Source organism: Microtus pennsylvanicus, chromosome 5 (assembly GCF_037038515.1).
Source record: "Microtus pennsylvanicus isolate mMicPen1 chromosome 5, mMicPen1.hap1, whole genome shotgun sequence".
In the NCBI taxonomy this organism is placed as follows: Eukaryota; Metazoa; Chordata; class Mammalia; order Rodentia; family Cricetidae; genus Microtus; species Microtus pennsylvanicus.
The window spans coordinates 68,360,532-68,371,454 of NC_134583.1; the positions used below are offsets into that span (position 1 = coordinate 68,360,532).

The 10,923-nt window shown below is 50.0% G+C and overlaps 1 protein-coding gene across 5 annotated transcripts; it reads right to left on the reverse strand.

The window, feature by feature from the left end:
- Window positions 1–6,878: 6,878 nt before the first annotated feature.
- On the reverse strand, window positions 6,879–10,847 carry Cd2bp2 (CD2 cytoplasmic tail binding protein 2). Of its 5 annotated transcripts, none has more exons than XM_075972325.1 (7): window positions 10,732–10,847; window positions 10,154–10,254; window positions 9,814–9,949; window positions 9,536–9,693; window positions 8,998–9,433; window positions 8,813–8,919; window positions 6,879–8,737 (listed from the first exon to the last, which is right to left on the reverse strand). In XM_075972325.1, the coding sequence occupies exons 2-7, from the start codon at window positions 10,229–10,231 to the stop codon at window positions 8,627–8,629; spliced, it is 1,026 nt and encodes a 341-aa protein (XP_075828440.1). In that variant the 5' UTR covers window positions 10,232–10,254; window positions 10,732–10,847; the 3' UTR covers window positions 6,879–8,626. The 5 variants fall into 5 exon arrangements, with proteins under 5 accessions (XP_075828440.1, XP_075828439.1, XP_075828441.1 ...); XM_075972324.1 differs by having other exon boundaries at window positions 10,154–10,260; window positions 10,732–10,830; XM_075972326.1 differs by having other exon boundaries at window positions 10,154–10,260; window positions 10,718–10,798.
- Window positions 10,848–10,923: the final 76 nt, after the last annotated feature.

Below are 10,923 nucleotides of genomic sequence, written 5' to 3' on the forward strand. Positions count from 1 at the left end.
TTCAAACTGCCACAAGGGGGAAGAGTCTTCCCCAGGGTTGAGTACACCAATTGGTTATCCAATACCAAATGGTCAGCCCTGAGAACACACGTACGAAGAACACTGTATAGACTGAGCAGGTCGTATTTATGTATTTAGGGGTATCTACTACATGCATGTATGTGACAACAATTACTGACATAAAGGCCACAGATTTGAAAGAGAGCAAGGAGGGGGCAGAGGGGGAATTTGGAGGAAGGAAATGGAAAGTAGAAATGATGCAATTACATTGTAGTCTCAAAAAAGTGAGAAAAATAACTCATTGCTAGTATTTTCTGTTATTAATACTTTCTGGACAAGGAACTTTTACAGACTATGGGGGAACACCACGGAAAACCCCTTCATTCTCATCTTCCTCAAAAACAAGGTCACATTCCCATCTTCTCAGAGAGACTTCGGACTTATACAGAAAAAAGAAAAACAAAAGTCTTAATTTTATTTATTTTTTGGAGATAGGGTTTTTCTGTGTAACAGCCCTGGCTGTCCTGGAGCTCATTCTGTAGACCAGGCTGGCCTTGAACTCAGAGATCCCCTTGCTCCTGCCTCCCGAGTGCTGGGATTAAAGTGTATGCCACCACTGCCCATCAGGAATCTTAGTTTGTTGGATAGAAATTGGGGGAAATATTAAACCACAGTAGGTGGACTGGCATCCTCCTCTATGTTTCTTTCAGCTTGCAGTTTTATTGATTCTTCCCTGATGCGGGGTTGTTATTTCTAAATAGACAAGCTCACTTTTTGTTGAGGGATGAAAAGCTCTTCGCTATGGTCAGGTGATGAATTTCCACTCAAAGTTTGCCCTCCTCATCCTGGCTGCAGTGACTGAGCCGGGCAGCTAAGGCGTCCCCGTGTGCAACCCCTTTCAACTCTTCAGACTTGAGATGAAATTGCTTCAAATAGAGAGGAAGCTAAAGATTGGCTTGCTTTGATGTACATTTGGAAGGTTAGAAAATCTGAACTGAATGAAGAAGAAAAGGACATAAAACACCAGCTGGAGCCTGGACTAAGAAGAACAGCTGAAAGACAGGCTGAGCTAAAAGCTCGCTGCATTTGGAACAGGAAGTGTTCAGAGACATTTACTTGCTGTTTCTTGTCTGAGACAAGATCTTACTCTGGAGCAAAGGCTGTCCTGACCTCAGAGCTATCCTCCTGCCTCAGCCTCCCACGTACTGAGGTTACATATCTGCAGCACCACCTCCATTCTCAGATTGTTCTGGTCTGCTTGGCTATACTGATCCCTGACACTGTGGACCAATAAGGCCTGGGCTCCATCCCACAGCACCTGCCCATAGCCACCCCTTTGCCCCCCATTCCCCACTCCCACCCCCACTCTCATAACACCCCCTTCCTAGTGTCCTTGTCAGCAAGTATTTACTGACCAGCTATCACAGTGCCTGAAAGGGAATTCGGTCCTGGGGATAGAGATCTTCCTCCAGAGTCCCCAGCCTATTGTGACCATTAATCTGAAGGTACAAGGGTTATGGAGGCCCTACCCAAACCGGGGGTCAAAAAAATACTTTTCCAGACAATGGTAGCATACAACTTTAATCCCAACACTCGGGAGACAGAAGCAGGAAGATCTCTGAGTTCAAAGTTCTACAGACGGAGTTCCAAGACAGTCATGGCTAACACAGAGAAATCCTGTCTCAAAAAAAAAACTGAAGGAAAGAAAGGAAGGAAGGGAGGGACGGAGGGAGAGGGAGAGAGAGAAACACTTCTGGGCTGGGGTATAGTTAGAGTGTAGAATGCTCGTGAAGCCCGAGCAAGGATTTGAGCTCCGTCTTCGGCACTGATAAATGAGTAGCAGGTGTGTGTGTTGGGGGGGGGGCAGGAGCTTCCTGACTCAGGCTGGCATGATGGCACCTGCCTGTATTCGCAGGAAGACCATGTCCCAAACAACAGAGAGACTGAAATAGGTCTATGCCTCTTACTGCACAGCTACTGGCCCAAGCAACCCTTATGCCCCCCCCCTCAGGAAATGCCCCTGCAGGCTCCATATTCCAATTACCGGGAGGGGGACATTTGTACAGCCGTTCCCCATCACAAGAGCAGATGTGTGCAGATGTCTAAGTGCACACTCCGAGGTCTAAATGCGTGATCAGTGGGGCACTTTCAGGAGCACCCCTATCAAGAGAGCTGCCTCAGTGCTGAAGAGTCCTTGTTCTTTCAGAGGACCCAGGTTCAAGTCTCAGTCCTTACATGGCAGCTCACAACCCGCTGTGTCTCTAGTGTCTAAAGACCGTTCCACAGGCTTCAGACCTCTGCATAGAGCCAGATGAGTTCGTGACAGTTGAACTCCCAGCAGCCTGACCATGGTGGCCTCCAGTGTGCACTGCAGGACATTCACAAACATAGAGAATGGAGCCACCTGCTGACCTCCACAGAGAACTTCAGAGATGTCAGTGGAAAGCTAAGGCTCCTCCCAAGCCCATCCCCTGTTTATGGGGACACAAAGTGGGACTGGATTTGGGCACCAAAAAAATATAGTTAAAAAATAAAAACAAGCAGGGCGGCAGTGGCGCACGCTTTAATCCCAGCACTTGGGAGGCAGTGGCAGGCGGATCTCTGTGAGTTCAAGGCTAGCCTGGTCTATAGAGCAATTTCTAGGACAGCCAGGGCAACACAGAGAACCCTTATCTCAGAGAGAGAGAGATGGTGACACAGAGCTGTCCTTCTAGACTTGTAGGGTTGTCGCAGGAACAGGAATTCAGACTACATGATGAGTCGGGGGTGGAGGAGAGAAGAGGAAGAAGGAAGGAAACACGAAGGAGCAAATTCCACGGGTCCTAGGGAGAAGGGCAGTCCTGGGAGGCTGGTGGTAGCAAGGTTCTCTGCAGCCCTCCTGTCAGCAGCTCCTCTGGGGCCAGCCATGCGGAGGCGGGGCATTTACCCTCTCCCTGGACCCTCTGGAGGCATGCAGCCCGTAGAATAGGCCTGAAAGTGTCTAGGTTTAGTAACTTGCCTGGCATCTTTCCTGGTCTTGTTCCGTGCTTAGGCATACGTATTCCCATTGCCTTACACTTGTCTGCCATGTTTAGCATGTCACACATGCAGGGCTGCAGCAGAGGACCCAAATGGCAGGTGTGCGACAGGTCACACCACTCAGGTTTGTTCAGTAACACACACGTTGTTGCTGGCACAACAACACTGTATGAAAATGAAAAAGCATCCCACCCAATGATGCGCTGCTCAGAATGTGTTCCCCACTCTTTTTCCTTTTATATGTACAGGTGTTGTGCTGTGTGTGTGTGTTCCACCTGTGTGTCTGCTGCCTGTGGAGGCCAGAAGGGGACTGCCAATCCCCTAGAGCGTGGTCCTCAACATTACTAATATTGTGCCCCTTTAATACAGTTTCTCATGTTGTGGTGACCCCCAACCATAAAATTATTTTCATTGCTACTTCATAAAGTTGCTACTGTTATGAATTATAATGCAAATATCTGTTTTATGATGGTCCTAGGTGACCCTTGTAAAAGGGTCATTTGACTCCCAAAGGGTCACAACAGGTTGTGAACAACTGTCCTAGAGCCAGAGTTACAGATGGCTGGGGGCCTCCATGCGGTTGCTGGGAATTGAACTCAGGTCCTATGGAAGAGCGGCCAGTGCTCTTAACCTCTGAGCCCTTTTCTCTCTCTCTCTTTTTTAAAGACTATTTATTACGCATACAGTATCCTGGCTGCATGTATGCCTGCAGGCCAGAAGAGGGCACTAGATCTCATTGCAGATGGTTGTGAGCCACCATGTGGTTGCTGGGAATTGAACTCAGGACCTCTGGAAGAGCAATCAGTGCTCTTACCCTCTGAGCCATCTCTCCAGCCCTTGTTTTGTTTTTCAAAATAGGGGTTTTCTGTGTAGCCCTGGCTGTCTTAGATGCTCCATAGACCAGGCTGGCCTTGAACTCAGAGACTGGTCAAGGTGTGTGCCACCACCACCTGGCTTGGATCATGTTTTTATTACAGAAAAAAAATTAACTAAGATGCCCACCAGTGCCCTCTGGGTTCAGAAGTCCAATACCATCATCCAAACTACACCTTATCTTCTTAGTCAGCAAAGCAAATAGCTCCTGATCCTCCTGCCTCCGACTCACAGGGCTGGGATTACAGGTATGAGCTACACACAGGCGTCACACCCTTTGGCCTGCCTGGAACAGACAGGAAACAGCCGGGCCATTTCCTGTCATCTGCCTGGCTCTAAGGCTCGTGGAGAACAGTGAGTGGGAAAGGTGGTTTCTGTGCTGAATCACACACCTGAGCTATAGACTCAGTGGAACAAACAATTACCATGTAGGCAAGTAAGGGGTGGGAACTCAGGAAGCCCAGAGTAAAAAACAAACAAACAAACAACTCTTTGGGGAGGGCCGCCATCCAGCTCCCAAATAAATACATGGAGATTTATTCTTCTGAATGCTCGGTCTTGGCTTCCTTGTTTCTAGCCAGCTTTGCTGACTTAAATTATCCCATTTCTCTTTAACTTTTTGCCTCTGGGCTCTTTTACCTTTCTTCATTCTGTACATCTTTCCTCCTACTTACTCCAAGGCTATGTGGCTGGCCCCTGGCGTCCTCACCTCCTTCCTTTCCTCCTCCTCGCTCTTCCCTAGATTTTTCCTATTTATTCTGACTGCCAGCCCCACCTATTCCTCTCCTGCCTCGCTATTGACCAGTCAGCTCTTTATTAGACCAATCAGGTGTTTTAGCTTTACAGAGTCAAACAGATGCAACATAAAAGAACACAGCACATCTTTGCATTAAACAAATGTTCCACTGCAGAAATGAACGCAGCACATCTTCAACCAGTGTCCCACGCCCTAAGTCCCTGACAGCTGGAGAAAGGGCTCCCAGGGTAAGCTGTTCTCTTCCAGTCTTCTGCACCATGTTCAGCCTCACCACAGGCCCACAGCAACCGTGGGCTGAGACCTCAAAAACTGACACAAGAGACATCTTTCCTTAAGGCTGGGCGGGGGAAGGAGGGACAGGGAAAAGAGACAGTGTCTGGGGCCAGGCTTGGGGAACTGGGGCTGGTAATGTGGTTAAAAAAAAAAAAAAAAAGAAAAGAAAAAGAAAAAAAAAGTAGGCTGAAGTCAAACGGGGGAGCTTCCCAAATAGCTTCCAGCTTTGGGACTTCACCTGAAAAGCAGCAGGAGCCATTACCAATGCTAAGTGAACAGAATAGCTGGACATGGCACATCTCCTAACTCCAGCAGTCAACAGCTTGGGACAGGAAGATTCATCAAGGCCAGCTTGGGCACCAAGAAATAAAACATTTTTAAAGAGTGGCCAGTGAGATGGTTCGGCTGGGAAAGGAATTTGCTATCAAGCCAAGCAACCTGATCGGTCCCCAGGATCCACAAGACCCCATCCGCACGTGTGAGTGTGCACACAGATGGAGTTTTCAGGGCTAGGGATGTAGCGCAGTGGTGGTTGGCTTGTCTGGCAGATGCAAACCCCTGGGTTCCATTCCACTCAAGAGTAGCTGGGCGACACAAGGTGGACCTGGTGGGGATTAAAAACCCTCACATTTGGGTGGATATGAGAGGCACTGGGGAAAGGAAATGAATATAACTAAAAAGTATGAAATTCTCAATTAATAAAAAATGGTTGTTTAAAGTCCTGGGTTCCATCTCTTACATCACATTCAAAAATAAAAATTAAAGGCAGTAAGGGAGAACCAGTAAAACCCAAATAAAACGGAAAGCCTACGTAATAGTAACATACTATCCATTCAAAAGACAAGCCAACAACAAAGAATGGAGCCCCTGCGCTGTCATGGTGACAAAGGCCTCTAAACCCAGAACTCAAGACAGAAGCAGACAGACCTCTAGATTTGAGGTCAGCCTGGTCTACATAGTGAGTTCCAGGCCAGCCTGGGTTACATAGAGAAACTCTATCCCCCTCCCCATCATACCCCTCTAAAAAGGGGGGGAAAGTTACATACTATACCATGGGTAAACTCTAAAAACAGGTATAGAAAGTAAGACAGAGGAGATCACATGCTATATGGTTCCATTTATCCACAACACCCACAAATCCAGGCAGGTGGTGTTGGCAGGGATCACCAGGGCCAGACAATGAAGTCGTCAGCTAAAGCCACACTGCTGAGATGTTTTAATTTAAAAAAAAAAAAAAAAAAAGCCAGGTGGTGGTGGCGTACTTGGGAGGCAAAGGCAGACAGATTTCTGTGAGTTCAAGGCCAGCCTGGTCTACGCCGGTGAGTTCTAGGACAGGCCCCAAAGGTACAAAGAAACTCTTATCTCGAAAACAAAAAGAAATGTGTTATGGGAGCTTTGCCTACATGTTATGTCTGCACCACATGTGTGCCCGGTGCCCGCAAAAGCTAAAGGCATGACATCACAACATTCCCTGGAACAGAGACAGTTGTGAGCCAAGGTGTAAGAACTGAGAATCAAACCTTGGTCCTTTTAACTGCCCGGGCATCTCTCCAGCCTGTTTTTTGTTTTTTCTTTTTAATTACATTGTAGTTTTATTATTGGGGAGGGAGGTGGTTTACCTAGCACTGGGGAGGCAGAGGCATGTGGATCTCTGAGTTAAGACTAGCCTGGTCTACATTGTGAATTCCAGGACAGCCAGAGTATAGGGAGACCTTGTCACAAAACACAAAACCAAACCCCATCCAAACAATTCCTGGCTTTGTGCTGAGAAAGCACATGGTCATACCACCCTGAATGTTGTTTCCAATCTCAGGCTGGGCCTGGTGGAGAGCTTGGCTGGGAGAACTACAAAGAACTCTGGCGAGCACCAATAGGGTTCAAAAGTGGTTGGGGCTCTCCAAAGAGTAGGTGTATTTTCATTTCCTACTGGTGCCCTATCAAATGACCACAACACAAGTGGCTTCACACAGATTTATTATCTTACAGTCCCAGAGGTCACGAGCCCACAGTTAGTTTCCCTGGGTACCACCGCTGTGCTGCACATGTCTGGAAGAACCCATCTGTCTTTCTCATTTCTCCAGGCCACCTGCACCCTTCCATCTTTCAGACAGAGTCCTCTGCTCTCTTGCTGAGAGTCTCTCAGTCCTGTTTCCAGCATAAGGACCCAGTGATTACAATGGTCCCACACCAATAATCAAAGGTAATCTCCCAGTTTCAAAAATTCTCAATTTTGCTAAGCACTGTGGCTCACACCTTTAATCCCAACACTTGGGACTGGAGGCAAGCAGATCTCTTGTGAGTTCCAGGCCAGCCAAGGATACACAATGAGACCTCATCTCAAAAAAATGTTTAAAAATTCTTAACTTCACCACATCTGCACGGCCCCTTTCCTCTATGGGTCTGGGTTCTGGAGGAGGCTATCCTTGGGGACTAATATTCTGCCCTCCTCGATGTCATCAGTGAAGGGCACACAGAAAGGTAGCTCAAATCTGAGGCACCTGGAGGACACCTCAGGGGAGGACCTGGTGTCGTCTCATCAAACACTCACTCAGGCTACGGACTGGATTTCACTCACCCTAGACATCAACTTTCCACTATCAAATATCTCTGAAAGAGGTCCATCCTTTAACCAGTAACACCTTATAACTAACGTTAAGTAGACGTCTTACCACTGATGGGCTTCTCCAAGTCAGGAAATTGTGGTCTAGGCGGGCAGTGAACAGGGACTAATGCATCCAGCACCGCAACCAAGCCAGAGCCCCTACTTTCCACATTCCCAGCCTGGCTCCTACGCCCTGCAGCTCTGAGGATACCTCTCATGTCCAGGATGCACAGGTGAGGGGGGCTCAGGACAGCACCGGCAGGCGAGAAGCACGGTCATTAGGACCGTGCCTGCCTCCCGCAGCACTCAGGACTCCTGGAGGGGACCAGTCCAGTCATGTCTCCTCAAGGTACCAGCCCTATGCCAAAGATGTGGAAGCCTGGAAAATAGAAATTGCGGGACCCGAAAGGCCAAGGAAGAAAGAGCTTTATGCCAAGAAAGGTCAGGGAAGCAATTCACTGAGTCTAGGCCAGCTCTCTAATTTACTGTGTGATCTCCAGGAAGTCACTGCCCCTCTCTGTGCCTCTATACTGCATGGTGGACCAAGCAGCTTTGAAAAGCTATGAGTGTACACTTCACCTATGAGCCATGGGAACTACTGCAAGGGACAGAAAAACCGGATGAGAGGGAAGAGGAGCTTCCATGTTTAAGAGGCTTCCTGTACACTCTCAATAGGGTCTCAAACTCTTCCACATGTCCCAGTAGCAAGAGGGCTGACAGGCCAGAGAATCTAAGTCCTAAAAGCCAAAGGTCAGCAGAGCAGGACTTGCGGGGAGATGGGAGAAGAGTGACTGAGGGAATTTTACATGGCAAGTCACAGGACGCCAGACGGGCCCCACCACTGCCACCAAAGGTGAAGAACAAACTGAGCTGGTCCGAGACACGGGGAAAAGCACCTGAGGAGAGGCTCAAGAGAAACCCTGACTCCTGGCTCCAGGCTCTCAGCACAGTCCAGGCCCTGATGCACACACACTCAAGGCTTTTATTGGGAAAGAAAAACTGGCTGGAAAGTAGCCTCCAATATCCTCACTGCCCAGGGCAGCTGGCGCTTCCTCTGCCAAGTCCAAGAACAAAGGGGCTGCCACACGGGACCTTTAGCAGGCTCACGTGTAGAGATCAAAATCAATGCGTTTGGAATTGTAGAACTGACCACCTGGAGGGTCCAGCTTCCGGCAATAAACACCATCCGGGAAGTAGCCCTCACTCACCCAGGTCTGCAGAAAGAAAGGACAAAGCTGAAGAAAGGTGACAGAAGCTGGGACGGGGAGGTAAGGCAGAGAGGGACTCACCTGCATCTGGGCACTGGTGAACGGTCCGTACAGCTCAGCATCTCCCGTGTTCTCCCACTTGTATTCCCACATCACGTCCATCAGACCATCTCCCACGGCCTCTGCGTCTAGAGCAACAAAGGTAGCAGGGCCTCAAGTGCTCAGTCTCCTGCCCACACTGTCCCTCCTGTGCCTTCCACACTTACCTCCTTTATGGGTAGGGGTTGGGGTTTCCAGTTCCCCCTCTGTCACTTCCTCAGCAAACATGTCCAGGGAGGGTGGAGGCGTGGGGTCATGGGATCCCTGGGTCCGACACCCCAACCCCTTCAGTCGCATGGCCAACCGTTCCCTTGTTTCCTGGTACACACCAAGATTGCCGCGAGCCACCATTTGATCAGCCAACCCAGAGAGCCGGTCTAGGCGCTGCGGGGAATTGGGCCGTCCAGGCCCCTTACTGTCCCCTTTGCCACCTCCTCGGGCCCCCAGGCGCCTGAGTGCCCCAGCCACTGTCTCTCTTGGCAACAACAGCTCTAAAAGTCCCTCCAGGAGGGCTTGGGCACTCATTGGAGTCTGCCCCACGCCGTCTTCCTCCTCTGAGTCTGAAACCTGGTGCTTATCAGGTGGCCGCTCCTTGATCTTCACCTGTAGGTGAAAGGTAATTCTTATTTCCTGCAAACTTCCACCAGGGCCCAGGCCCACCACCTGCATTTCACGGCCTCAGCCAAAAGAACTCCTGAGCCTCACCCAGTCAATGTTGTCCAGCCAGCTGTCTCGGATCTGTGCGTCCTGGTTCAGGAAGTAGTTGCCGTCAGCATCAAAGTGGCCTTCCTCCATCTCTTCCTGCAGGTTGAAGGGTGTGATCCTCACACCCCCCTCACTAGGGAGAGTAGCTGCTTCCTGACCTGCACCAAAGACATGGGGGCCCCATGCGAGGCATGCAAAAACCAAACAGGCACACCTCCCCCCTCCACACTCTGACCTGTCCCCTCCCACACAGCTAGCTAACTTCGGGAATAGCTCACCTTCCACATCCTCTGAGGCCAGGATATCATACTTGCTGGAGCCTTCGTCATCGTCATCCTCCTCATCACTGTCTAAAGAGTGTTTGCCTTTGAAGCGGCTCCCAGGACCCCCTGCTCCAGCCACAGGGTCCACCAACTGTGAGTAGGAAGTAGCAAATGAGAAATGCAACCGACTGGCTAGTTTCCCAAATATTCTAGGACCTGTATCCAAACAGGAAACCTTCCAAACCAGTGCACCGGGGAAAACTCTTTCTTCCGCGTCTCAGCGTTCCTCCCATCAGACGCCTCCCTCTTATTTCCCCTCAATGATCCACAGTACTCAGGAGTCTCGTCATCTCACCTTCTTTTTGGGAACACTGAGTTCATCTTCATCATCCTCATCTCCTACTCCTTGAAAAGTCACTTTCCTCTTTGGCATGACTGGCAGAACACTTCCTCCAGCTGGACCTAGGATAAAGATAGGGTAAGGAAATTAGGGGAGGAGAGCCGGCGGCCAGAGTGCCCAGTTACCACACACATTTTCTTGCTAAGTGCCAGGTCCCGCTTGAGAGAGGATCACTAAACCATCAGAAAGAGCCGGCAGGCAGGACGTCCGGTACTGGTTTAGCAATTCGGAGGCGCTGAAGGGAGGATATGTGAAGGACCTCCGCCCCCGCGTGGACCCTGTGGGTATCCCACCCAGGAAAGAAAGGGCTCCAGGACGTCGTCGCTCCCTACCAGTCCGGGCTACAGAGCTCAACCAGCTCTCCCACCCGAGTGCCCTCAGAGGCCGGTCGGACCCAAGAGCTGGCGTCCTAGTTGCTTCGAACCCCCAACTCCACGCAGCAACCAGCTCGACCACGTCACATGCGGCGTACAAGTTACAGAGGAAGCAAATCCGCAGGTATCCGAACAGTACTCTTACCGGCCGGAGCTCACCTAGGAACCCAGAGCCAGGCGGGGAAGAAAAGGAAAGATGCTTTCGCCAGTATTACATCCGGGCCACTCGCTTCCATCACCCGGAAGGAGACTCTGGAGGGCGCCTTGAGAGCCGGAAGTGGTTTCACTCCTCGCCTAAAGACTGTCGGTACTGGCGGATGTATACCATTAACTAAGGCAGTCTTCGAAGGA